This window comes from Psammomys obesus, unplaced genomic scaffold (assembly GCF_907164565.1).
Source record: "Psammomys obesus unplaced genomic scaffold, mPsaObe1.curated_primary_1811, whole genome shotgun sequence".
Lineage (NCBI taxonomy): Eukaryota > Metazoa > Chordata > Mammalia > Rodentia > Muridae > Psammomys > Psammomys obesus.
In genome coordinates, this window is record NW_026592776.1 from 647307 (window position 1) to 675294 (window position 27988).

Consider the following 27988-nt stretch of genomic DNA (forward strand, 5'->3'; position numbering starts at 1 on the left):
TGGCACATACAAGGTTCACAGGTAAGAACCACATAATTGAGCAACAGAAAAAGAACCATTTAGATGCATTTAAACCTATTATATGACACATGTGGCCTATGGGCTGAAGGTTCAGGCACACCTGACAGATTTTCTAGAGTACATCACCATGAGAATGGGTGGACACAGCAGAAGTAAAGGTTATTTGGTGGCTAGAGAGATGGCTCAGTTGGTAGAATGCTGAGGACCTGAGTTTGATTCCTGGAATCCACTAAACAAACTGGGTGTGGTGGCTACCAACTTGCCATTCCAGACTGGCAGGAGGATCTCTGGGTCTTGCCAGCCAGCCAACTTAGACTAATTGGTGAGCTCTGGTGTCCTAGTTAGGGTTTATATTGTTGTGATGAAACGCCATGACCAAAAGCAAGTTGGGAGGAAAGGGTTTATTTGGCTTAGGCTTCAACATCCACACTGCAGTCTTTTGTTGAAAGTAGTCAGGACAGCAACTCAAATGGCAGAAACCTGGAGGCAGAAGCTGATGCAGGGGCCACGGAGAGATGCTGCTTCTCTGGCTTGCTCCTTATGGCTGGCTCAGCCTGCTTTCTTATAGAACCCAGGACCACCTTCCTGGGGGTAGCACCACCCACAGTGGACTGAGCCCACCCTCATCTATCACTAACTAAGACACTGCTGTACACCGGGTCTTTGAGGTATTTTTCTCAGTTGAGGTTCCCTCCTTTAAGATGACTCTAGCTTGTGTTAAGTTGGTACAAAACTAGCCAGGACATTGGGTTTCCATAAAATTCCTTGTCTCAGAAGAATGAAAAATGAAAGTGATCTGCTCCTGAGTAACCATACACGAGGTTGACCTCTCACCCGAACTGCATACACATGCACAAACTTTTAAGGTCGTTTGGGTTAAAAGAGGCTAAGGAAAAATGATTCACTCATACAGGCTGGATTCCTTGAGATGATGATTGTAAATGTTACAAAGACGAAAGACGAAAATCAGGATCATGGTGTCAGCGGGTAACAGTAACAGGTGGAGTAGTTGTTTTTACAAGGGAGAAAAATGTGTATTAAAATTGCCCAGTGGGAAAACTTCAAAGGAAGAGGACACATTCCCTTTGGTGATGATGTAGACTGTGTGAGAAAAGAAACTTTGGAAGTAGCCAGGTTAGGAGCTTATCTTAGTGGTAGAGTGCTTGCACACTGCCTGCTTGGCCCTACATTCCATCTGCAGCACAGTCGATGGAGGGTGAGGGATAGAGTGATAAATAGGAAGGGAAGGGAGATAGCTCTGTTAGGACAGGGATTGCTTTGCAAGGGTCAGGACCTGAGTTGGAGCCCCAGAACTTGTGTAAAAAGAGACAGGCATGATGGCACATGCTTGTAACTCCAGTACCGAGGAGGCAGAGACAGGAAGATCCCTGGGACTTGGAAGCCAGCCAGCTTAGCCTACTTAGAGAGTTTCAGAGCAGTGAGAGACCCTGTTATCCAAAACAAAGGTGTTTTGTATTCCAAAGTACTCCTTAAGGAATGACACCTGAGGTTGCCCTCTGACCTTCATACATACAGAGACACACACTCATACATACAGAGACAGACAGACAGACACATATACATATGTGCATACAAACAGCGCCCTGTAGGCACAGAAGAGGAGGAAGAAGTGAGTAGAGAAAAAGAAGAAAAAAAAGATAAAAAAGAGAGAAGACAGGGAGGGATTGGTATTTATTGGTACCATTAACCTATTTGAAGAGTTCAGAAGTTTCTGTTTTCCAAGTAGAAGCTTCATTTGAGGTTATGAGAAATGGTTAAAAGTTAGGTGACTGGTTAGAAATTAAGTAGGTGGGAATGGAGGCCAGGGAGACGCGGACTCAGATGAGTTGATTCTGTAATGACTTTGAGGGCCAAGTAAAGCGCTAGAAATGCTTGGTGGATACCTCTGCCTCTTGGTGTGTGTAGCTGCCGACAAGGCAGGAAGACCGAGGGGACTAGAGGACCGCATTCTCCAAATCCAAAGAGCCCAGGACTTGCACCATCCAGTTCATCCCTTTCTTCCAGCCTGATGGGCTCGCCTGTGCTTTAGCGTCTCAGGTAACCGCAGTGAGCTCAGCCAGCAAAGGGCGCTAGAGTGTCTGCTGGAGCAGCCTGGGCGGGGCTCGGAGCCCTAGCTTCTCCTTGAAAGCAAGTTTGGCGCGAGGCAGGCACGATGGGCGGGGATAGGGGGTGGGGCAATACCATTAAGGAAGGAAGTGGTTCCGGGTCTCGTGGACCCGCGGGTGTGGCTGGGTGCTTGTTGGAGCAGGAGGCGGGAGCTGAGCAAGATCGCGAGGCCTGGAGGGACCTGCGGCTTCGGTGGCGTTAGAGGCTTGGCGACAGCGACGGATATGGCTACGACTTCCTTGCAAGGTGATCGGTCCCGGGGGCAAGCGGAGCGAGGAGGCCCGGGCCTGCAAGGGAGGGAGGGTGTGTCCTTCACCCGGGAGAGGCGGTTCTCACGGTGGCGGGAGGGGCGGCAGGGAAGGGGCGGCGGGCAAGCTGAGCTTCTCTGGGCGATAACATCCCTTCTTCCCCTCACGCTGGGCCCGCGCCTTCCCTCTGCCGCTGTCGCCCGCGCAGCACAGGCCCCTGGCGCGCTTGGCCAGCGGGCTTTCCGAGGCTGTCCCATGAGTGCCTTTGCCGAGCCGCCCGGAGTCGCAGCACCTGCCCACCTCCCGAGTCTTCCCCGGCTGAGGCGACGGGCAGGTGGCAGCTCTTGTTCCCCGAGTGGAGTGTCTGCCCTAGGAATCAGGAAGGGGGCGGTACCTCGGGTCTGAGCCCTTGCTCTCAGGCCTCCTCAGACGCTTCGCCCTCGGGACCCGAGCCCAGGCTTTGTCCGTGAGGGACCTCCTGGGAGAACATCGAAGAGTAGTAAAGACGGCAATGAGAAATTTAGTCAACTGTGTCACTGTCAGGACTGTCCTAGAGAAACTTAGCCCCCTAAATATTTTCCCCTTGGGGGTAATTTTTGAGCTTCACCTTGAGTGATTTCTTTTCTGCAAGAAATTACAAACTACCAGTAGAAAACAAGGTTCTCTATGCTCCTGGTCAGGCTACCTTTTGAGCAGTTTTTTTTTTTCTTCCCCCTTTTACAACCTTGTTGATTAAAGCTAGGACCTCCTCCATGCCAAGCAAGCACTTCACCATAGAGCTATGTACCTTTTGAGACAAGGTCTCACTCAACTCAAGCTGGTGTTTAGCTCATTCAAGCAGGGCAGTACTCAGACTTTCTACCTTATCCTTCTGACGAGCTGGTAGTATAGGCCTGCACCGCCAGGCCTGGCACGATTTAACATTTCTTTCCTAGATGTGAACAGGTCCAAAAAAAACTTTAAAAGGCTTTGCTGCAGTTTCATAATGAGCCTTGTTTGTTCACTTCTGTTGGGGTTTTCTTTCTTTTTTTAAGGAGAGTCTTCTAGCCCATGCTGGCTTTGAACTCACGGTGTACCCAAGGATGGTCTCGAACTTCGGATTCTCCTGCCTCTGGCTCCTAAATGCTGGGATTACAGGAGCATGTCCCCCATGCCTATTTTATTCTCCTTCTTTATTGATAGTAGTTCATTAACTCAACTTCCTGAAAAACTAGTTTAGTAAGGCCTTTTCTAAATGAATGAGAGATTTGAAGACATGACTTCATTGAATTATAATATGTCTGATTACCTTGGCCAAATCACTTAACTTTTTAAGAGGTATTTTCTCAGTAATGAACTTTTAAAGTCGTATGAGATATTTATTGAAAGTGCATTCACATACCTTGTCTTATTACAGGCTTTGCTTTCTTGTAAAAAAATTCAGAGCACGTAAAGCATCTTGAAGCATAAAAAAATTTAAAAAAAAAAGGAAATTTCTTTGAGCTGGGCAAAAATGGCTCAGTTAGTAAAGTGCTTATGGTGTAATCATGAGGACTCGGGTTCAGATGAAGCCCTAGCACCTGAATAAAAAGCCAGCCCTGCAGTACTTATTTCTAATCCCAGTTCTCAGAAGACACAAACAGGAGAGTCCCTGGGGCTTGCTGGCCATCCAGTTAAGCTGAAATGGTGCGCTTCGGCTTGGATGAAAGACCCCTGTCCTAAGAAAATAAGGTAGAGAGCTATTGAGGAAGATGTCTGTCTCTGAGGAAGGTGTCTATCTCTGGTCTCCAAATGGTTGCATACACATTGACGTATGGATATAAGTACATACTTATACATCATTTAAAAAAAAATCCTACCAGGATGTAAAGTGAATAAAAAGAAATAATTTTCCCTTTTGCAGCCCAACCTTGCCTCAGGCTCCTGAGTGTTTGGATTACAGGTACGTGACACCTGTAAATCACCTGTTTGTCGAGTTTGTCGAGGATCACAAATTGGAGACCACCCTACACACTCTCTTAAGATCCAGTTTCTAGTGGTGCAGGCCTTAAGTCACAGCACTCGGGAGGCAGAGACAGGAAGATCTCTGAGCTCAAGGCCAGCCTGCTCTACAGAGTGAGTTCCAGGAAAGGCAGAGCTACATAACAATAACAACAACAAAAAGCAGAGATCCAGTTTCAAAAACTCTTTTGTGACAACTCTTTTGCCCCAAACCATGCTTTTGTACTCTCAAATTTGAAGTTTAACTTATTCTTGGTAATGTATAAATTTTTTGAACATAGCTCCTCAGTTCTTTTCATTTGTTTTTTGAGACAGGGTCACATTTAGACCACCTTGAGTCAAATTTGTAATCCTTTGGCCTTGGACTCCTTTGTACTGGGATTATGGCATATGTTACTACACACCTAAATCACTTTTCTTTCTTCCCTTCATTCTTTCCTTGTGACAAGGTCTCCTATGGACCAGACTCAGTTTGTAGCTGAGCAGGACTTAGGATTTCTAATCTTCCTCTGTGTCTTCAGGATTGGGATTTCAGAAGTGTGTGTATCACACTTGGTTTATATCAGGGGCTCTCAACCTTCCTAATGCTTTGACCCTTTAATAGAGTTTCCCATGTTATGATGACCCCCCCAACCATAAAATTATTTTCATTGTTATTTCATAACTAATTCTGCTACTGTTATGAGTCATAATGTAAATATCAGTGTTTTCCGATAGTCTCAGGGGACTTCTGTGGAAGGGTCAATAGACCTTTAAAGGGGTTGTGACCCACAGGTTGAGAACTATCGGTTTATATGGTTCCGGGGACTGAACCTAGGACTTCATGCAGGCAGGCATGCACTGTACTAAATTACATTCCCAGGCTCCTTCCGTTGTTGTTTTAAGTGTTTTTAAAAATCTTGTAAATCAATAATGATTTGTAAATGAGCAAATGGTGTTACATGCATGTCAAGGCCAGAGGTTTGGTATCAGGTATCTTCCTTGATAGTTATCTCTTATTTTTTTTTTAATCTTTATTTATTATTAGAGTGGGGGTATGCATGCATGTGTGCTGGGACACATGTGGAGGTCGGAGGACAACTTTGTGGAGTCAGTTCTTATCTTTACGTGGAGTTGGGGGCTCAAAGGCAGTCAGGCTTAAGTGCCAAGTATCTTTATCTGCTGAGCCAGCTCATTGTCCTCTGCCTTGTTTCTAAGACACTCTTTCTCACTGAACCTGGAGTTCATTCATTGTGCTAGATTGGCTGGCCAGCCAATGCCTTTCCAGCCCAGGGATTACAGTTGGGCGGTTGTACGAGGTTTCATGTAGGTGATCTGAATTTGGGTCTTCTTGCATGGTGAACACTTCATTGATGCATCTGTCCCTTCAGTCTCATACAGTGAATTTTTGACTGGCCACTGTTGTTTTTTTAATACATCTCATAGAACTCGATGACGTAGTTAGTCTTTGTGTCTATGTGCGCACACACATACATATATACCCTTGATAGAGGGTTTTACTCTACAGCGCAGGCTGACTTCAGACTCATTGTGGAGCCCGGGCGGGCCTCAAATTCAGATTGCCTCCAGCCTCAGCCTCCAAAGCACCAGGATTGTAGGGGTAAGCTTGGCTTTATTGTCAGATTTTTTTTTTTTAAATAAACATCTCTTTAAGGTGGAGGGATGACTCGGCAGTTAAAGAGCACACATATCTCAGCACCCACATGATTGTTCACAAGTATTGAAACTCTAGTTTTAAGGCATCTGACGACCTTTTCTGGTTTTAGTGTACACTACATGCACAATATAATGCACACACACACAGACATGCAGACCAACACTCATATACATAGAATATAAAAACAAATCTTTAAAAAGGCCATTTTTACACATATTTATTGTGTATATCCGAGTTCATGCCATGTGTGAAAGAGAGACTTGTAGGCCCTTTAAAAAAAAAAATCAACACATGGGTTCTGGGGAATCCAACTTAAGTCCTTGTGCTTGTGTGACAAGAACTTTACCTACTGAGCTATGTCCCCAGCCTGTAGGAACATTAGTAATTTTTTAAGGGGCCTACCTTTGCATTTAACTTCCTTCTAACGTGTTTACTTTTCTGTTTATCTTTGTGTGAGACAGGAATTACTTTAATCCATGTAACCAAAGTAAGAGTGATAAGCAACAATGGGATTCCATGTGCACTTATAGCTCTTTCTTACTGAAGAATTGGTGATGAGGTAACATGCTCTCTGTGACCACGCCTGATCTTCTCACTGCTGCTTTCTCCTTTCCTCTGAGCTACTGATCATCCTCTTATTCCTGTGGTCTCTTGCTGCAAAGGCTTTCCTGGGAGAATTTTAATTCATTGCATTTGTAAATACTGAATTTGCATTTAGTGTGGAATATTTTTGCATAATTCATCCATTTTAAGTGTACAGTTCAGTATTTTTAGTATTTTCATACAGTTGTACAGACATTACCATAAGTCTAATTCCAGAACAGTTCTTCACCCAAAAAGCTCTTGTTGGGTGTGATGTTAGATACCCAGAGTCCCAGGACTTGGATGATATAAGGATCCCAGGATTTGGATGATATAAGGAGGGGGGAATCAGGAATCCAAGGTCATTATCCTCACCTACATAGTAAGTGTGAGGCCAGTCTTCCTGATGGGAAAACCTGTTTCAAAAAAAAAAAAAAAAAAAAAAAAAAAAACAAACAACAAAAAAAAAAACTAAAGAAAAATGAAAAAAACATTAAGCCCGTTAGCCATCATTCCATTTCTGTGGATTTTGCCTATTCTAGATATTTTACATAAATGAAAGCATACAGTATGAGATCTTTTGTGAATAACTTCTTTCACTTGACACTCTACTTTTAGGTTCATCCATGTTGAAGCATGACTTAATATTTACTCCACATTTTATGGTTAGAGATTCTACTGTATATGTATGAGATTTTGCTCATTCATTTCTTAATGTACATTTGACTTGTTTCTACCTTTTGGCTATTATGAGTGCTCCTATGAACATTGTTGTAAAATATTTTGTCGAGTCATATTTTTAGTTATTGTGGTTGCATATATATCTGGAATGGATAATAGTTGGACCATATGGTAACACTATGTTTGACTTTCGGGGGAGCTGCCAGACTTTTCTAAAGTGGCTTACTGTACCATTTACATTTCCACCAGCAGTGTGTAGGGATTGTATTAGCACTGCATCCCTAAAAACATGTGTTATCATAGAATGTTGTTAGTATGGCTGGCTTCATTAGCATGGAGTGGTATCTGTTATAACTTTGATTTACATTCCCCAATGACTAGTGGTTTTATGTGCTTTTTAGTCAGTTTTATAGTACTTTGGAGACATGTCTATTCATTGCTTTTATCCATTTAAAAAGTTTGATTGTTACAGAGTTACGTTCTTTTTATATAGGATGACATTAAGTACATTTCTAGACAGTCTTGAGTATTCTGTATGCATTTCTTTATAAGATAAATGATTTGTAAAGAAAAAATGTTCATTAATTGGGTTACCTTTTGACTTTTTTTTCTCTTTGTTTTACATTTTTACTTTCTTGGTGGTGTTTTTTTTTTTTTTCCAGAATTTAATAACAAGACTTTAATTACTTGGTTTCTTTTTCCTGTGATCGTATTCATATATAAATCTTGACAGGGTGACACAGTTGTTAAAAATAAACATAAAAATAACAGCTCTAAACTGGCAAGGAGGTGCATGTTTTTAATCCCAGCATTCATGAGGCAGAGGCATGTGGGTCTGTGTGAGTTTGAGGCCAGTCTGGTCTACATAGTGGGTTTCAGGACTACACAAAGAGACCTTGCTTGAAATAAACAAAAGTCCGAAACAAACAAAAAGCCAGCTCTACATATTGAACAGATTAGTTAATTCATTTTGCTTTTTCAGTCATCTACCAGACAGCTTTTAGATTAGAATTAGAACATATTTTTAACAAGTAGTAATGAAGATACCAAGTAGTTTGTAGAAAATAAACTTAACATTTCATACTCTTAACATCATATAAGCCTATTAATAAGAACTTTAACTTAATACTCAGGACAGAAGTTTAATACGGAAGCAGGCTCTGAGCTGAGGCCTCTCACTGCTGCCCAAAGTGGTCTGTGCTGTTTCAGTCTGCCCTTTACTTTTTGGTAATGTCTATCATGGTGACTGAGGTATGTTTCTTGGATGCAACAGAATGTTGGGTCATGTTTACTCATCCGTTCTGTTAGTCTGTGTATTTTTATTGGAGAGTTGAGTCCATTGATGTTGCGAGAGATTAATGACCACTGACTGTTAGATCCTTTTATTTTGATGTTGGTAGTGTGTTTGTATGCTTGGCTACTTTTAGTTTTACTGTAGTGAGGTTATTTATTGTTTAAATTTGTTTTTGTTGTTGAATATCTTGTTTTCTCCATCTATGAGGACTGAGAGTTTTGCAGGGTATAGTAGCCTGGGCTGACATCTGTGTTCTCATAGGGTATGCATGATATCCGTCCAGGCCCCTCTGGCTTTCATAGTCTCTGTTGAGATGTCAGGTGTGATTCTGATGGGTTTGCCATTATATGTTACTTGGCCTTTTTCTCTTGCAGCTTTTAGTATTTTTTTCTTTGTTCTGTATACTTACTGTTTTGATTATTATGTGGCAGGAGGATTTTCTTTTCTGGTCTAATCTATTAGGTGTTCTGTAGGCCTCATGTATCCTTATTGGCTTCTCCTGTAAATTGGGGAAATTTTCTTCTGTGATTATGTTGAAAATAATTTCAGGGCCTTGGAGATGGGAATCTTCTTTTTCCTCTATTCCTATCATTCTTAGGTTTTGTCTTTTCATATTGTCCTTGATTTCTTGGATGGTTTGTGTCAGGAATTTTTTAGATTTAACATTTTCTTTGATGTATGCATCAATTTCTTCCACTGTATCTTCTACACCTGAGATTCTTTCTTCCATCTCTTATAATCTGTTGGTTATGCTTACCTCTGTACTTCCTGTTTTCTTCCCTAAGTTCTCCCTCTCCATGATTTCCTCAGTTTGTGTTTTCTTTAATTTTTCCATTTCCATCTTCAGATCTTGAATGGTTTTGTTAATTTCCTTTACCTGTTTGTTTTTTCCTGCTTTTCCTTCAATTCCTTCACCTACTTGTTTGAACTTCCTCTGTTTCTTTTATTTCTTTCAGTGATTTAAGTATGTCCTCTCTAAAGGCCACAAAATGTTTGGCTGTATCTTCCTGCGTTTCTTTATGGATAGCCGTAATCTCTTTGAATTCATTTTTCTGTATTTCGTTATGGATTTTATTTATTTCCTCCATTACATCTTCATGAGCATAGATTTAAGGTCATTTTCTCGAATTTCACTTACGTTGGGTACTTGCCCTGGATAATGGGTTTTGGAGGTGCTTTGGTTTTTGTTGGTTGTGCTTTTACACTGGCCTCTACTGATCTGGCTGGCTCTGGTGTTGGCTGTTAGTTTCTGGTGCCTGCTGGAATCCTGGGGTGGGGAGAATCCCCTTGGAGGAAGATGGTTGTTCCTGAAGGAGGCCTCCTCAGCTTTTTGGTCCCTGAATAGTCGGTGCTTCTCAGGGAATTGCCACAGCTCAACTCAGGTATATGTCCTGTGGGGTAACTGGGCTCCTTGGGAGTCCAGGGGCTCTCCTCTCACCAGAAGTCCCGGAGACAGCTGCCCTGCTACTGGCTTTCTTGCTCTGAATTTAGTGAGCTGCTGCTGCTCTTACACTGTTTTTGCTGGGTGCAGCCCTCTTGAAGAAATAGGGAGACCTGCGGTTTGGTTGGTTTCACTAGGGAGACAGGTTGAACTTTGGAGCAGCATCTGGGGCTGATCCCAGGGGTCCCAGGCTTCTGTACGTCTGAGGTTGAGGCTTGTGAACCCAGTACCCAAGAGGTAAACAGTGACTGGTGAACATACCATATGGGCATGTAGCTGGAGGCCCTGATCTTGTGGGAACCCAGGAACTTTTCCGGGAATTAGCTGTGTGTCCTGATGTTTCCATCTCGACAGGGGTCCACACACAGATCAGTCTGGGATGGTGAGTAGAGCTCAGCCCTGTGGCTCTGTGCTGGCAACTGAACGCCTGCTGGGAGCCCGGGAACTCCTCCAGGGTTTACCTGAGGTCCTTCCCAATTGTTTCCTTTACCGGGGGATTTCCTCTCAACTGGCGAATCCAGTCTCCAGTGTTTGGGGGCCCACAGTGCTGCCTGGGACAATGAGTAGTGTGTGTAGGCCTGTGGCTTTGGGCTGGCGACTGAGCTCCTATAGGGAATCCAGGAACTCTTCTGGAGTTTAGCTGGGTGACCTGAGATCAGACCGGATTGCTTCCCACATCATGGGGTTTCCTCTCACCTAAGAAACACAATTGCTGGTGTTTTTTTTTTTTTTGGGGGGGGGGGACAGAGTTCCCTCTGTTGGTCACTGTGCAGTCCCTGCTGTGCTGCTGATCAGACATAGTGTGCTCTCAGCAACACCGTCTTGGATCTCTCAAGAAAGGAAATGTAAATAGGAAGAACAAACTTTTTCTGTAAAGGCCAGGTAGTAAATATGTTATACTTTATATGTTACATATGCATCTATTATTTCCATATCTTTCAACAATAATAATACCTTTTTGTGGTCCTTTTAATACCAGGCTTCGGATCTAACAATCTCTGTTAAGTGGCCTTCCAGGTTATTATAATGCACACCAAAATTTGAGAGTCATGTGTGGAATTGCTGAGCTTTTGGATATGGGCATGTTCAATATTTTGGGGTACCTCCAAACTGCTTCTAAACTACTTTTACTTAGCTATATTCTGGCAGTGTATGAGGGTTCCTCTTGTGCCGTACATTTGCTTACTCTCCAAAATAACAACCTCACTTTTTAAAAATTTAATGGGTAGAAGTGATTGGATTTTGCTTGCATTTCCCGATTACTAGTTCATCTCATACATGCACATATCTCATACATTACTTGAATTTTGGTTTTGGGATACACTATTTAGAGAATGCCTATTTAAATGAATAGTGCCATGTAAATAAATAAAATGTGTTGAAATAATTACTGAACAAACCCAGAATCCGCAAGGAGAAAGAAATTTAGAATTATAGTCAAAACAAACAAAAAATGAGGAAGAGCACCAAGGAAAGTTAGGGTCAAACAATTCAGGAAAGCATGGGCAAACTGAGCCAAGGCCATTGAAATAGGAGGACCAGCATGCCCTGATTAGGGAAAACAAGGAGTTTGATACAGACTCTTAGGGTAAGTAGAGAAAAAGAGACATCTGAAGTCAAGAAAGATGATGTTTGTGTTATATATTTAATTTAGTTATTTAGTTTTTTGAGACGGGGTTTCTCTTTAAAACGGCCCTTACTATCCTGGAATTTAACTTTGTTGACTATGCTGGCCTGGAAATCCCAGAGATCTACTTGCCTCTGCCTTCTGAGTGCTGGGATGAAAGGCATGCACCACCACACCTGGTTTCATTTAATCATTTACTAATAGTGAAGCATTTGGATTAATTTGGCTTGGATTTTGCTTTGCTTTGCTTGTTGTGAATATACATTCTTGATATTTTCCCCCCTTTTAAATTATTTCTCTTTAAGACTTGTTTTTATTTTATGTGTGTACATGTTTGCATGGATGCCAGAAGGGGGCATCTGTTCCCCTGAAACTGGAGTTATAGCTGGGAATCAAACCAGGGCCTTCTGCAAGACCATAGTCTGAACTGCTGAGTCATCTTGCTGCTGGGGAGGTGGTGCGGGGGTGGTGCTTAAATCATTTACTTGCTGGGCTAAGGCAGAAGTGAACAGGTGGATTCTGAGGTCCAAAAACCTGGCTGGCCCAATCACCAGGTCCCAAAAAGGAAACAAGGTAACAAAAGAAGCAGAAAAAAGCGTGCAAGCGCAGCTGAAGGTTGGAGAAGGTGACTGGCAGAGAGGAGAGACAAACTGCCATCACCTCTGTTTTGGAGCCCTTTATTTATTTATTTTTCTTTTCTTCCCCCTTCCCCCCCCGAATTCTTTTCTTTGCGTGGGTGTTTGGAGTGGAGTGTGCGTGTGGTGGGGTAGGGCTGAAAAGTCAACTCTCCAGAAAGAAGGGTAAGTCTTGGTTTTGATTTCTTTCCTCTTTCACATTTTCTTTCTGTCATTTTTCTCCCAGTTCAGGGCTTTCCCCCTTCCCCTCGGTGGCCACTGTCACAGGATCTCAGCACTTGGGTGGTAGTGGAGTGATGGTAGCAGTAATGGCGGTAGCCGATATTTTACAGCAGTGTTTGTGCCTGTGCAGTGCTCTGCATGGCATTTTTTAGTTGAGTCCAAGTAAGTTTTGTTTTTTTCAGTTCACTTTTCATTCCAATCGTAGACCCCTCCCTCCTCTCCTTCCGGTCCTTCCCTCCCCTTCCCTCCCCTTCTCCCATCTCCTCTCCCTACTCAGAATAGGGGAGTCCCCACCACCAACCCGCTTTGGAAATCGGTCTGGCAGTTTCTCAGAAAATTGGGATAGCTCTACTTCATGACCCAGCTAAATCACTCTTGAGCATATACCAGAAAGCTGCTCTACCATACTCCAAATGAGTTCTTAGTAGAAGCTGTGCTGCTGCATGTGACCCTTCTAACCCTCTCTCACCTATGGTGGTTTTAGAAACTTAAGGTTTCTTTCTCACTGCAGAGGAGTCACATACCCCTTTCCCCGACAGTGCGGAGTCCCCTTGCAGTGTTTCCAAAACTAAATTTCACTTGTATTTGAGCTAGGTTAGTACTATCTCCAAGACAAGTGCTTGGCTGGGCACAGGGAACAATAAATAGTTCTATGTTTATTTTAAATTTAATTTTGGTTGTTTGAGAAATGTCTCATTCTGTAGCTTTTGGATAGCCTTTAAAAAATTTTTTTTTCTATTAATGAACTGTATAAAACAGGCTGGCCTTGAACTCCAGAGCAATCCTGCCTCTGCCTTTTGAGTGCTGGGATTAAAGGATTTTTTATTTTATTTTTCCTTTGTCATTTGATTTTTGAGACTGGTTATCCCTGACTGGCCTGGAGCTCCTTTGTAAACCAGGCTTGCCTCAAACTCACAGAGAAAATGCCTGCCCGAACCTCCCGAGGGCTCTGATTAAAGACCTGTGCTGCTGTGTCTGGCCACAATTCCATGTAAGAATTACCGATGTTCAACAAGCTCAGATGAATCCCAGGGGTGGGAAGAATTTTTTTTTTTTCAAAGTCAGATACAAAACCAACCCTTAAGTTTTCTCCTCCTTTCTACAAATACTGAGCACCCTGCTATTTAATAATCACAAAGACACTAAGATAAAAGCCGAACACGATAACAAAGGATCTGTCCTACCTTGTCAAGCACTTCCGATGGCAGTGGTTTTCAACCTGTGTGTGCCATCCCCCACAGGGCTCACATACTGAATAACCTGCATGTTAGACGGTTACAGTATGACTCATGACAGTACCAGTAGTACAGTTATGAAGTAGCAAGGAAATAATTTTCTGAATGGGGATCCCCACAACACGAGGAACTGCACGAAAAGAGTCACAGCTTTAGGAAAGTTGAGAACCACTGTTCTGTGAGAAAGCAGAGAAGACAAACTAAATGTCAGAAAAGAATTAAATAATCCGCTTAATGACAAAACCTAGAATAAAATTAAAAGGTAGTAAAGAAGACTCATTCTGCTAAAGGATGCCTGAGGTTGACCTCTGGTCTTCAAATATGTGCACATACATAGGTTTTCCAAAGATTATCAACAGCAATGTCTGAAAACATTGCTGGTTTTTATACCTGGATTTTCTTTTCATACTGTTGCAGTGATTTTTTAACCTTAAGAATTCTAACTTTGAGAAAATCTTATTTTTATATGTCTGGGTATTTTGGCAAGGTTTGAGTCTGTGTATCACTTGTGTGCAATGCTGAATAATGAATCCAGAAGAGGAGGCCTGATCCCACAGAACTAGAGTTACAGACAATTGTGAGCAGCCACATGGGTGTTGGGAGTGTGGGAGTTGCAGCCAGTTCCTCTGAAAGAGCAGACAGTGCTCTTTAATTGCTAAGCTATCTCTCCAGCCCCTGTCCTTGAAAATGTTAACAACCTTGAATTGTTCACGTCCCGCGTTGAAATTTATCTTCCGGAAAACTTTCTTCCTTTTTTTCCAGTTACGTTTGTTTAGTTGGATAATACATTGATACTGTCAGGAATCTTTGTCAGCTGGTAGATAACCCTTTGCAAAACCCTCTGTCTCTGAGCTTAAAATACGGAACTTTATTCCACCAATAAGGATTTTTCTTGCAGTACATTCTGAAGTTCTCTTGAAGAAAGTTGAGCCCCACCCATACCTCTGTCCATTTGTGTCAAAAAGTACAGTGCACTTTATGGTCCAGGTGAGCCAAGTGTTGGAACAGTTCATTTGATGCCATGATTCAAGGACTTTTTCTGAGAAAAGCAAGAAGCCAACCACACTCCATATTTACTACTGTAGCTCTTCTCACCACCAAGTCAGCCGTGTATACACTGAAATATTCTGACCTGGAGTCACCTCCTTAGAAAGCCTTTTCCAGCTTAACTTGGACCTTTGGTGACACTCTGAACCTTTTTGGTTTAGTCTTTCACTTTTTCTTTTCTGTTTTGGAAAAAAAAAATATTAGGGTCTTTTGGTTTTGTTCTTTGTTTGTTCCTTTTGTATTTTAACAAAGGACAAAATCCTGTTTACTGTATCAAGTCTTTTTGTTTTTGCAGCTCTTGCTCTCCTGAGACTCACTCTGTCATCAGGCTAGCCTTGAACTCTGTCTCCGCCTCCCAACAGCTAAGCCTTAAGTTGTACATGACTATGCCTGCTATAAAATCTTTCCTTACCCCTAAATAGGAACATGTACACATGTACATGTGGAGGCCAGTTACTTTACCTTATTTTTTGTGACTAGGTCTCTCACTTAACTTGGAGACTGTCATTCCAGCTAGACTGGTCAGCAAGCCCCTGGGATCTTTCTGTCTCTTGTCTCCACTGCTGAGATTACAGACTTGCACAGTCATGCCTGGCTTTTATGCAAGTGCTGGAGATTTTGAATAAAAGTCTTCCTGGCTGCTCAGCAAGCATTTTAGCTATCCCTCTCCAGCCTCATTTGTTTTTGAAGTGGTTTCTCACTGGCCTGGACTGTGCCAAGTAGGCTAGTGACCTGCCTGTTAATTTTCTTGGCACTGGGTTTACAAACGCATACCCCGAAGCCAACTTCCCAGCCCCTTTCTATGTTTTTTCTGTGCTCTTAACTGTGTTTAGGTCTGTTTCTGCCTCTCACTTACCAGTTCCCTCCTATTGTGTTTTCTTTCTAAATTTAACAAAATACTCAGTAATGAAGATCATGAGACAGAGCAACACAATCAGTTTGCCAGATTACTAAACAGGAGTTAAATATAAATTATATTTATGATATAATGAAACTAAGATTCTTTGTCCACACATTGTTAAACCACATGATTCTTTTTTAAAATTTTTATTATTAGTTACATTTTATTTATTCTGTATCCCAGCTATATCCCGCTCCCTCATTCCCTCTCAATCCCACCCTCCCTCCCTCATCTCCTCCCTGCCCCTTTCCAAGTCCACTGATTGGGGAGGACCTCCTCCCCTTTCATCTGACACTGGTTTATCAGGTGTCTTCAGGACTGGCTGCAAAGTCCTCCACCACATGATTCTTATCTGATGCAAGTCTTAGATTTTATTACTGCTAGGGTTTAGATCCTGAGCTGTCTACATAAAAGTCAGGCCTAATGATACTTGTTAGGAAAACCAGAAATGGGAGAAAGGGAACCAAGACCTGGATTCTAGCATCTTAATGACCAGTCAGTCTAGCTTAAAAGGTAGAAAGGTGCACTCCAGTGTAATAAGAGACCTTACCGTAGAAAGTGAGAGAGGCAGACACCTTAATTCTACCCCTGAGTCATCCCCTCCCAAGAGAAACTTTAAGCGAGCATACTTCCACACACATACACACAATAATGAAATTGATTTTGAAACCCATGCTGGCAAACAAGATGAAATATCCTCAGTGTTACTCTCCTGTCACTTTACCTCAACAGGTACCTTTACTGGGAGGGAGAGCAGAATGCCTTAGGACACAGTGTAGGATGGGGGGGGGGGTGTTATCGGTCTCTTAAAGCGCTATTCTTCTAGGAAAACTCTTTTCACCCGACAGTGAATTTGTACCCAAGTCATATGTTGAATCATGGGCAGGTCCCTGACCAGAAAACAGAAGAGTAAAGAAAGCCCTGCAAAGCAGAGAAGGTGAGCAGATAGATAAGTGGTGGTGGTGGCGGCGGCGGTAGAGACTGGAAGCCTCAGTATCTCCACTGCTCAGATGAAGCTGCCTTGAAAATGCTGCAGAAAGGGAATTCCAGGACAGTCAGACTTACAGTACATGCTCTAGATTTCAGCATAAAATGTTCACAGGGGTGGGGTGGGGTTTTCACAGCTGCAGAGGTGTTACCAGACTGGAATAGTTTTTTCCTGTTTGTTTGTTTTGTATGTGTGCTTTTTTTTTTTTTTTTTTTTTTTTTTTTTTAGTATTGCTGTGATAGTAAAATTAGAACTATGTACATGTCTCAGGAGAAAGTGACCTAAGATTATAAACAAAAACAAACCTGAAAATTGACAAACATACTGGGCATGTTTAATCCCAGCACTTAGGGGGCAGACGCAAGTTGATCTTTTACAAGTTCAAGGAGAGATATAGTGAGTTTTAGGACAGCAAGGGCTGTATAGTCAGACTTGGTCTCTAAAAATAATAGAAGGAAACCAGAAAGGGGAGAATCTGAAGGTGAGCCTGAGAGCAAGCCAGTAAACAGCATTTCTTGATGTTCCCACCTTCTGTTTTGCCTTCTTGCTCAGCTTCTGCATTAGTTTCCTTCAGTAACTGTTCTAGTTTTCTCCTACTGTAACCTGTACACTTAAACAGATTGTGCCCTACTCCAAGTTGCTTTTGGTCAGTGTTTTGTCACAGCCACAGAGAAGCAAACCAGAATATTATTTTCTTTTGCTTTGTTTTGAATTTTGTTTTGAGACAGAGTCTCATGCATCCCAGACTAGCCTTGAACATGATATGAAGTATAGGATACCCTTGAATTCCTGATCCTATCAATTTCAAAATTTTGGAAACATTTTAATAGTACATTTAATCCAGTATACCAAAAAAATCATTTTAACATATGATCAGTAGTAAAATAGATTGATGAAGTACTTTACATCCTTTTGTTTGGGCCAAATCTTTGAAAGCTGATGTGTGTTTTATATTTATAGCACATCTCAAAATGGTCTAACCATGTTTTTGAACTTTTTTTTTTTCTAAGCATGGTCTTATTGTGTAACCCAAGCTGGTCTCAAAACTGGTACATAGCCCAGGCTGGCTTCAAATTCAGGATTCTATTTGTCTCATCTTCCCAAGTACTGTGATTATGTAATGTACAGTTACATTTTTACATTTTAAGAGATTGTTTTTGTGTTTGTTTTTTTCAAGACAGGGTTATTGTCCTGGGTATCTTGGAACTCTGTAGAGCAGGGTGGCCTTGATCTTAACAGAGTCCCTCTGCTTCTGCCTCCCAAGTACTGAAATTAAAGGGATGTGCTACCACTGCAGAGTCTTGTTTTTAATAAAACAGGAGGAATAGATTTGATTCAGACCTCATGTTGTAGGACATGTAGAATAGTTTCAAGTGTAGTCCTTTACAGAAAACATTTGCTTATCCTTGATTTAATTCATTTTATTTTGACAGTATTTTAGTAAGGTGGGTATTCTTATCTCTGTGTTGTAGATCAGGAAATATATGCACAGAAGACTCTCTTAGCAACCACCAGGTTTTTAAAGCATACTGCTGTCCTTTTTAAAAACAAACTTCCTAATGCTGTATTTCCTTACAGTATAAAAAGTGAATCAGGTGGCTCATATGCTGAAGGATGGCACGGTCACGATCCAGATCCCCCAGATGGAAACAAAGGTGAGGAGTTCCACGCTTCACATAGTTCTTGGATTTAAAAATCACCATTAATGCTCAAGGTTCCATTTTAATAAGCTTACTGGATCTGGCTGTTCACAGACAATTGATCATGGTAGTGGTAGTATTTCTAGATTTGGAGAGTTGATGAATTTGTTTAATTGGGGCTGTTAGCTGGAATTACTTTATAATAAAAAGGAATGCAGTGACCACAACTAGAATGAGAAATGTCCTTGAGGAGGATAATTTTGTTTTTAACCTAGTAAGAGGTTTACATCTCTTTAGTGCATGATTAGTTTTTCATAATGTGCTTCAAGAAATTTAGTCAGAAAATAAAGTGTTTCCTACCTTGGCAGAATAGTGGTTTTGAATAGCTCAATTACAGTTCAACTTTCATTTCTTCCTCTGGTAGGTAGTATCAGTCCTAGAGTATGTGTAATTAGATTGGAATAGTTCAACCAGTTTATTGTACATCAGTCCCAAGTTCTGGGACTACATGGACAAGTACGTCATTTTCCATGGCCTCAGCAAGCACACAGACTGGGTGGGGAGAGCGTCATCGTAGGCAACTTTGATACAGTGGGGAAAGTGTTGGGTTTCTGTCGGGGGCAAAGCACTCTGTATCTGTAGGGAGAGAATAATTCTGCTTTGCAACCAGTAACTTTTTGGACTGACCTAAAGGACCATTATTATTTACACAAAAGATAAACCATGTTTTTTATATTAATAAAGCTTAGCCAATGTGCTTGTTCTGATAATATAGTGAATCACTGATCCTACTTTAGTTTTCAGTTTATAAATGTCGCAAAATCATGTATTTGGGAGAAATTTCAAAAAGAGAATGTAAAGATAGAAATGACTATAACAAAATAACAAAGATCGTTATATTTTATTCTTCTTTTAGTGAGGCTCTGGTGATTCCTTCTGATTCCTTCTCCAGGGTTGGTTGTTAGGAGCTATAAAGGATTTGATATAATCCAACATACTAGTTTGCCACAAAATACTCCCATATCAGAAATATTCTTTCTCCCTTCTAAGATCCCCTGAGGGCCAGCACTTCAGAGTGGCTGGCTGGATAGATGATGCAAAACAGTCACAGGTTCTAGGGTTATGACACAGCTGAGGAACTTGAATCACTTGGAGTAGGCATTATCTTATTATCATGGGCAGCAAACAAATAAGCCCTCTATTCCAGAGGGAGACCTTATCTCTGTTTCCAAGGCTGTTTCCTGGGGAACCAAAGTTGTCAGTGCCTCTACTCATAAGGCATGCTAAACTCTAGAGATAGAGAATTGTCTCCTAAGAAAACTTTAGGAGAATTGGAAATGTTAACAACCATTGTAACAACTTTTTCTAGGAGAAGGAAGCATTAGACAGTAAGACATAAAACAATGTAAGAGCAGTTTTAAATGTGAATTAAGGGCTAAAGTTAAATCTTGAATATTTTGTCCCATCTGGAAGACCTCTGCCTCTGGCTGCCAAGTTCTCTGCTTAGCAGTGAAAAGAGATGAAATATTCAGGAATTCCTCAGAGGCTGTAGTTGCTTTCCCTCCTTGATGAGATATAGCCATCTGGATGGCAGAGTTTCTGTTTCTGGTTGGTAATATTTACCAGTATGTCTAGCTTGGTGACTCAGAAAGACAATATTGCCAAGTCCAATGTAAATGTCCTAATGAGTACTGGAAAAGATAGGAGTGTCTCCTTTCTTTTGTGGATGACACAGGTTTGCCCCTGGAGGGGAAAAGATTCATGATTGCCCCAATTCTTTAGAAGCTTCTTAGAACAGGTAAAGTAAAAAATTGTCAGGGAACACCTTTCCTACTGATTTGGACACATTAAGCCCTAAAGGAGGAGATGAAAAGTTAACAGGTGGGGAAAAGGTTCTCATTCGGATGCAAAGGTAAATTTTATTGAGAGCACAAAAGGGATTGTTATCCTCCCCAAATGCAAGGAAGGTATATTCCTGATGAGCATAGAGATAGAGGAAGTGGGAGAGGAAGGAAGCCACCTCAGATGTCACTGGCAGATTCCTTTAGATTTGAAGAGAAATGGCACCTCCTCCCACCCCTCTTTTTCGTCTTCTTTTTTCTTTCTTTCTTTTTTTTTTTTCTTTGCTTGCTTGTTTGGTTTTGAGACAGGGTCTCACTGGCTGACCTGGTATTTAATATACAGACTAGGATTAAAACTCATAGATCTACCTGCCCGTGCCTCCGAAGTACCAGGAGTAAAGGCGTGAAACACCATGTCCAGTCCTTTCCTTGTCTCTAAGGCTGAGTAACCTCCAACATTTTCCATGAATATGGGAGTCTTGTCAATGGGAATACAAGTCTGCATGCTGGCAATCACATGAACACAATAAAGGAACCACAGAAGATAGATACAGAAGAGCTATAATACTGTCCCGTAGAGAGCATTATAGGTGCATTAAAACAGTTTGACAAGAGGTATAAGCTATTTGAACAGCATATATTTCAGTTGATGTGTAAGGGAGGAGAGTTTGGAAAGAAAAATCAGTTTATACTAGAAGTATTTATGGAGAGATAGGCATATTGGTACACTCTTGTATTCTCAGCATGATGTAGGAAGAGGCAGAAAGATTGCTTTAAATATAAGGTTAGCCTTGTCAGCAGAGATGATACTAGTCAAGGGCAGCTTGGGTTATAGAGGGGGACTTGTTTTTTTGTTTGTTTGTTTGGGGTTTTGTTTGTTTGTTTGTTTTTTCAAGACAGGGTTTCTCTGTGTGGCCTTGGCTGTCTTGGACTCACTTTGTAGATCAGGCTGTCCTGGAACTTAGATATCTGCCTGCCTTTGCCTCCTCGAGTACTGGTATTACAGGCATGAGCCACAAACCACAGCACCCAGTTTTTTTTAAATGTGTGGAAGAAAAGTGATTCCTTTTCCCATGCTACATGATAAGCTGTTTCTTTGGTATAGCCTTGAGGGAAAGAACAATCAGTTGGAAAAACTATAGAAACATTTCTGGGTGTGAGTTTAAATTGTACCATCATTGTGTTAGACTGTAATTTCAGAGGTCAAGTTCAGCTTTCTTGACACTCTTCTGCACATTTTTTTATTTCACTCATGCTTCTTACTCACTTGGCTATTGAATGTGATGTAAGTTTTTCCTGATTGGCCCTTTGAAGTCACTACATCGACTTTTGCTAGAACTGGCTATTAGTAGTCTCTCAAAAAAGATTCCGCTTTCTACCTGAACCCTGTTCTCCTCTGCAATACGACATGTATATTTAAACCCATTTTGATATATTGATTGAATACATTATTTTGTATGAAAAGAGTATGATTGGCAGGTAGGACAAAAGAATCATTAACCCGTCTCCCTCACCCCAATAGACAATTTTAATTGCCTAGATTTACCTTGAGTGGGATGGTAGTGGAATTTTAGGAATGGTCAGTGTTTTAGGTATGTCACACTAAAACAGTTGATTGTCACAAAGTGAACTAAACTTCTCTATGCTTGTTTACATAGGTCATTATCACCACAGTCTAGAAATTTTGAATACTATGAGGAAAGACATTTCCATGGGCACTATGACCCTGAATATAGAAATGATGCAAAAAGACCCTTTACTTGGAGAATGTATGATGAGAAACATGGACAGAATAAATCAAGGATTCCCCCTCGTGTGAATTCATATTATCGGTCTTATGAAAATAGATCACCTTCCCCAAATGTAAAGCCTGTTGAAAAATTTGACACGTATAAGCCTCACCAAGAATATTTCCCTGGAAGAGGGGACGATGACAGAAGATCTCAGTATATACCCACATACTCAGAGAGTGCAACAACCTACACAGAGCACAAAAGGGATTGTTATCCTCCCCAAATGCAAGGAAGGTATATTCCTGTTGAGCATAGAGATAGAGGAAGTGGGAGAGGAGGGAAGCCACCTCAGATGTCACTGGCAGATTCCTTTAGATTTGAAGAGAAATGGCATGAAGATGAATTGAGACACCACAGGGCACAAGAAGAAAGCTACCCTCAGTCACCCAGAAGAGCCTCAGAAGACTTTGACACAAGGAACACTTTTCAAAAGAGGTACAGGAAATCATCATTAAGCTTGGGGAATTTGGCATAAAGCCTCAAGTAAAAAAGTTTGTTACTTTTATGTTGAATGTCATTTTTTTTGTCTCAAATGATAAAATATTTCTTAAATAATGTATGTGGGCAGCTAGAATGTGTGTTTTTCTTTCTCTCTCTCTCTCTCTCTCTCTGAGACAGGGTTTCTTACATTTTTGGTTGTGAGCCTAGCCTTTAACGGCTGAGCCATCTCTCCACACTGAGACAGGGTTTCAGTGTGTAACCTTGGCTGTCCTGGATTCGCTTTATAGATGAGGCTGACCTCAAACTCAGTGAGATTTGCCTGCCTCTGCCTTCCTGAGTGCTGGGATTCACCACATTCGGCTGTGAGAATGTTTTTAAAAGATGTTACTTTTTTTTTCATTTCTTTTCTTTTAATTTTTTTATTTTTAATTATACTTTATTTACTTTGTATCCCCCCTCTAGTTCCCTCCCTCCTCCCCTCCCAATCCCTCCCTTCCTCCCCGTTCTCCACACACTTCCCTCCCCAAGTCCACTGGTAGGGGAGGGTTTCTTTTTCTTCCTTCTGATCCTAGTCTGTTAGGTCTTATTTTTAACTTTCGTGTGCCTCTATGAGTTGGCATAGGTCCTATAAGTTGTCTTGCCATTTGCATGCTGCATTTTAAGGCCAGATTGCTCAGTAGTCTGCATATAAGCATTTTTATTTTTACGTATTGCAAAAGTAAACTTTTTTATGTCAACACAGGTATCCTGAGAATCATGATTTCAGAAAGTATGGCTACGCATCAAAAAGACCTATAAATGCAGCAAGGTATGAAAATAGAGAACCAGCCAGAATCCCAAAGTGGAAACCTGAGCATTCCTTTCTACCTTTCCAAGAGAAGGAAGAAGAGTGGAGCTTTGGAGCCCAAAGTCACAGATACACTGAGAGAGAATACTCAGAGATAAGTTCAGCAACCAGAGTGTCCTATGACTACCGTCACAAACATCATAAGCTCTCAGATGGTGAGCAGGGCTTTCCTGATGGGAGATTTCAGAAATACTTGAATGAAGAAGACAGAAAGTACAATTTTCTAAGAGTCCCTGGAAATAGAGAGTCAGAGTGTTTCAGTACTACAAGAGGAAAAGAGACCAAGAATGAGCAAATCAGTGGACCTTTTCAACTGTACAAGAAAGATTGTGTTTTCTCTACTAAAACAAATAAAAAGGAGGCTGATGTGGGGCCTTGCAATGACAATTGGAAGAAAAAAATAAATAAAGAAGATTGTAGAAAAGAGAATGCCTCTTCTAGTAAACAACTTGGTACAAGCCCAAAACCTGAAGAGAAACGCTATTCATTTGTCAAGAAGAAATCACTTACTGTTAAAGTAGACATGAACAAGATGGACACATTTAGGTATTAGCTTTTTAAAGAAATGCTAATAGTTTTTTCCATCTTAATTTGCATCTTCCAAGATGAAATTTGTACTGTTGGTTAATGTATATTGTGTATTCAGAGGATCACCAATGTTTTCCTCCAAAGTCCTATAATGAAGATGATGTAGTTAGTAATAGGTAGTGACCTTTTGTCTTCCAGCTCCTTTATCTGACCTCCAGATAATTCTTGAGTATAGGACATTTCAAAGGATTGTTTCTGTTTATGTGGTTATGTGTATTTATACTGGCAGTGTTTGTCTTTTAAAATACAAACATAAGCTAAGGAGAGTTCAGCTTCTATTTTTTGTTGGTTTTTTTTTTTTTGTGGTTGTTTTTTTTGTTTTGTTTTTGAGACAGGATCTTGCTCCATAGCCCTGGCTGTCCTGGAACTCACTGTATAGACCAGGCTGTCTTCAAATTCACAAAGACCCATCCTCCTTTGCCTCCTGAGTGCTGGGATTAAAGACATGAGACACCACACCATGCCAGCACCTGTTTTTTATATAGCTTCTCAGGATGTTCCTTGCTGCTTTTGACATTCACAGAAAGGATCTTAGCAGGTCCTTATTCTATACAGGAGAAAAGTTAGGTTTGAGAGATGAAATGGAACCCAAATCCTCATGTCTTCTTGGGATCCCAGGAGACAAATGACTTGATGTGATTCTTAGTATGATTTTGACATAACTGAATTTAACTGACTAGATTGTTCTTCAGCATAAAGGCAGGATGAGGCACAATGCGTGAATGCTGGAGCACATGTGCCATGTAGAGGTCAGAGAACAATTTGAGGAATTATTTCTCTTTTTCCACCATGGATTTAGGGACTAAGCTTGCATGGAAGCACGCTGAACCATCTTGCTGGTCCAAAGTTAAATTTCTTAACATACTTAGTTTCAAAAAATTATTCTAAGCTTCTCATTACTTAATGCTGAGACAGAATTTTTATAGTCAGGTTTTTAGGTTTGATTAAGGCTTTTAAAATACAGTAGTGTCTCAGAGTGGCTGATTATAGTGTTTTGACAATATTGAAGTAGAAAATAGTCTTGATTTTTTTTTTTTATATTAGGTAACTTTAATGCCTTGTGAGTTTGAAGATAAAAATTAACTTAGAATTGGGATTTGAAAAGAACTCAGAACCATTCATCTGTACTTATCTTCTACTCATGGCTTATTGGTTTTATAACATGTAATTTAGTGCCTAAATTATGACAGAATAAATAAATATCTTTTTAATGTTTAGCTATCTTAATTTTAACAAATTCCATCCTTAGCAAAATAGTTTCAAATTAAACATTTCAAATTATTTCAGGTCTACTTCTAGATATTCTGCAGAGAGACAGATATCACATGATTTGGTTGCAGTTGGCAAAAAAAGTGACAATTTTCATCCAGTATTTCAACATCTTGACTCAACTCAGAATCCTGAAAACAAACCTACAGAAGAATTTGCTCAAGAAATCATAGCAATAATCCATGAAGTTAAAGGTTGGTATATTTTACAAAAACATTAAGGATAACACAAAAATAATATACTAACTTTTCATAAGATAGAAATGCCTTTGATGACATTTGATTGTAATTAATATTTCATTTTAAGTAAGTCATAAATTAGGAAATCTATTGGAGAACCATATAGTCACTCAAGTATAGTTATTTTTATGTATTTTCAATAAATTTCTGAATCAAGTGGTAATAGATTTCAAATCATTAGTTAGAAAATGATCAGACTGCTTTAAATGACAGGCATATTGAAAGGCTAACAAAGGAGGACGAAGCAACAAAAACAGGTTTGGATCCCAGAGTGTAAAAGTCTAGGCTATTATGTGATATTGTCAACCCTTCCCCAGGGCCTTTCTAGGTCTCTGTGCTATAAGATTGTTCCTGCATGATCAATAGAGGATTACATTCTCAATGACATTGAAGAGTTAATGAGCATTTTAAAGATTTTCATTAAAATTTTGCTTTTGATGAGTTTCCATTAATTGGAAAAACAACTTTTCCTAGTAATACTACATATAGTATAGATACTATAAGAAAGGTTTTCAAGAATGTAAAATTTTTATTTTCTTCAGTCTTTACCGTAATGAAACATTTAAAAAATAATTATTGTGGCTGAAGAGATGCTTCAGCAGTTCGAGTACTGGCTGTTCTTGAAGAGGCCCCCCATTTGGTTCCCAGTACCCACAAGGCGGCTTACAGACTTCTGTAACTCCAGTTCTAGAACTATTTTGGAATCTTTGGGCACAAGTCACACACATGGTGCATAGATACACATACAGGCAGGACATTCATATGCACAATTAAAATACTTTAAACAATAATTATTTTCTCTTCTATCCCTTAGGTGAAGGCATCTATATTTTTTGAACCCGGTCTTTTGGGGCTCAGTATTAAAGCTCTTTTTCTTAGACTGGACATGGCCCTGAGTTTGATCCCCTAAAACTTGAGTTTAGATATGAATAAAAAATAAGTTATACAGCTTTTCAGGAACAGTTTCCCCTCTCATCTCCAACCCCCCTTTTTTTTTATCCAAAGAGTATAGTTTTCACAAAGTATGGTAGTATTACAGAAAAGCAGGAGGGTGTCCCAAAACAGGACTAGTAATTAGGAGAGAAGATTGCTTGCATAACGTTTTGATGGTTTAAGTGTATTCTCCTTTCTGTACTATGAAGAGCCTTCAGTATAGCTGATTTTAGAATGTTTTTATGAACTAAAGTTAATATAAAAGTGGTGTTTGAAAGTACTCTGTGGCATTTAAACATATTTTTCAATATTTGTTCAGAGATTATTTTGATTGAATTGTTAGTTGATTTTATTTTCACTGTTGAATTGTATTGTCTTAATTTTCTAAGTAGAGTATGGCCTTACCGTGGAGAAGAATCATTCTCACTTTGACAATGTCCCTCTTCTAGACAAGAAAGCAAACATGGCAGATAGGAAGAAAATCATTGAATTCATAAGTCAGGTTTTTAAAAATCCTTGTTTGGCAGAGAAACACTTAAAGAAATGCTCAACATCCTTAGCTATCAGGGAAACGCAAATCAAAAAGACCCTGAGATTTCATCTTACACCCACCAGAATGGCTAAGATCAAAAACTCGAGAACACATGCTAGAGAGGATGTGGAGAAAGGGGAGCCCTCCTCCATTGCTGGTGGGAATGTAAACTGGTACAACTACTTTGGAAATCAACCTGGTGCTTTCTCAGACAGTTAGGAATAGTGCTACCTCAAGATCCCGCTGTACCACTCCTAGGCAAATATCCAAAAGATGCTCAATTATAAAACAAGGACATTTGCTCAACCATGTTTGTAGAAGCTTTATTTGTAATAGCCAGAAGTTGGAAACAACTCAGAAGTCCCTCAGTTGAGGAATGGATATAGAAATTGTGGTACATTTACACAGTGAAATACTAAGCAATTAAAAACAAGAAAATCATGAAATTTGCAGGCAAGTGGTGGGAACTAGAAAAGATCATCCTGAGTGAGGTATCCCAGAAGCAGAAAGACACACATGGCATATACTCAGTTATAAGTGGATATTAGACATATAATATAGGACAATCATACTAAAATCTGTAAACTTAAAGAAGCTAATCAAGAAGGAGGACCCTGGCTAAGATGATCAATCCTCATTCAGAAAGACTTATGCCCCTCCCCCCTTTTGGTTTTGGTTTTGGCTTTTCTCTTTCTCTTGTATAATCTTACCTGTCCTAGACTTGCTCTGCAGACCAGGCTGGCCATGAACTCACAGAAATCGGCTTTCCTCTGGCTTCCCACATGCTTGGATATAGAATCTTTTAAGGGCAATGAGTTTCACATTGACATGGAATTATTTGCTTTCTTTTCCAGAAAGTAATTTCATACCATCTGAAATGACTCTTCATGAGCGTTTCTCAAGAATAAACAGACATGATGCCAATTTCAACCAAATGAATTCAAATTTAGATCCAGAATTTCACAGGTAATAACTAAATACTGTCTTTTCACTTGTTTCATGAGAATAAACCTCATAATAGATAGGGAAAGGTCCAGGTTTCTGAGCTTGCTTTTCTAAGCTTGGTATAGACTCTAGGAGTGCACTTTGTACATAAAAACAAGTGTAATCTAAGCATCTGCTGGACTAGTACACATGGACGAAGTAGGTTGCATTAAAGTCATGGTCTTAACATTGTTT

The 27988-nt window shown here is 40.4% G+C and overlaps 1 protein-coding gene across 7 annotated transcripts in view; it reads left to right on the forward strand.

Moving 5' to 3' along the window:
- Nucleotides 1-2276: 2276 nt before the first annotated feature.
- Bclaf3 (BCLAF1 and THRAP3 family member 3) overlaps nt 2277-27988 on the forward strand; it is a 60476-nt gene continuing 34764 nt past the window's right edge. For 5 of the 7 annotated variants that reach the window (XM_055615752.1, XM_055615750.1, XM_055615747.1 and 2 more), the window contains exons 1-7: nt 2277-2394; nt 4279-4317; nt 18265-18341; nt 21826-22395; nt 23144-23794; nt 25124-25299; nt 27664-27775. In XM_055615752.1, coding sequence (XP_055471727.1) covers nt 18301-18341; nt 21826-22395; nt 23144-23794; nt 25124-25299; nt 27664-27775 — 1550 coding nt within the window. In that variant the 5' untranslated portion in view covers nt 2277-2394; nt 4279-4317; nt 18265-18300. Of the gene's footprint in view, nt 2395-4278; nt 4318-16546; nt 16636-18264; nt 18342-21825; nt 22396-23143; nt 23795-25123; nt 25300-27663; nt 27776-27988 lie in introns of all 7 variants that reach the window. The other 2 variants (XM_055615748.1, XM_055615749.1) reach the window with 2 other exon arrangements.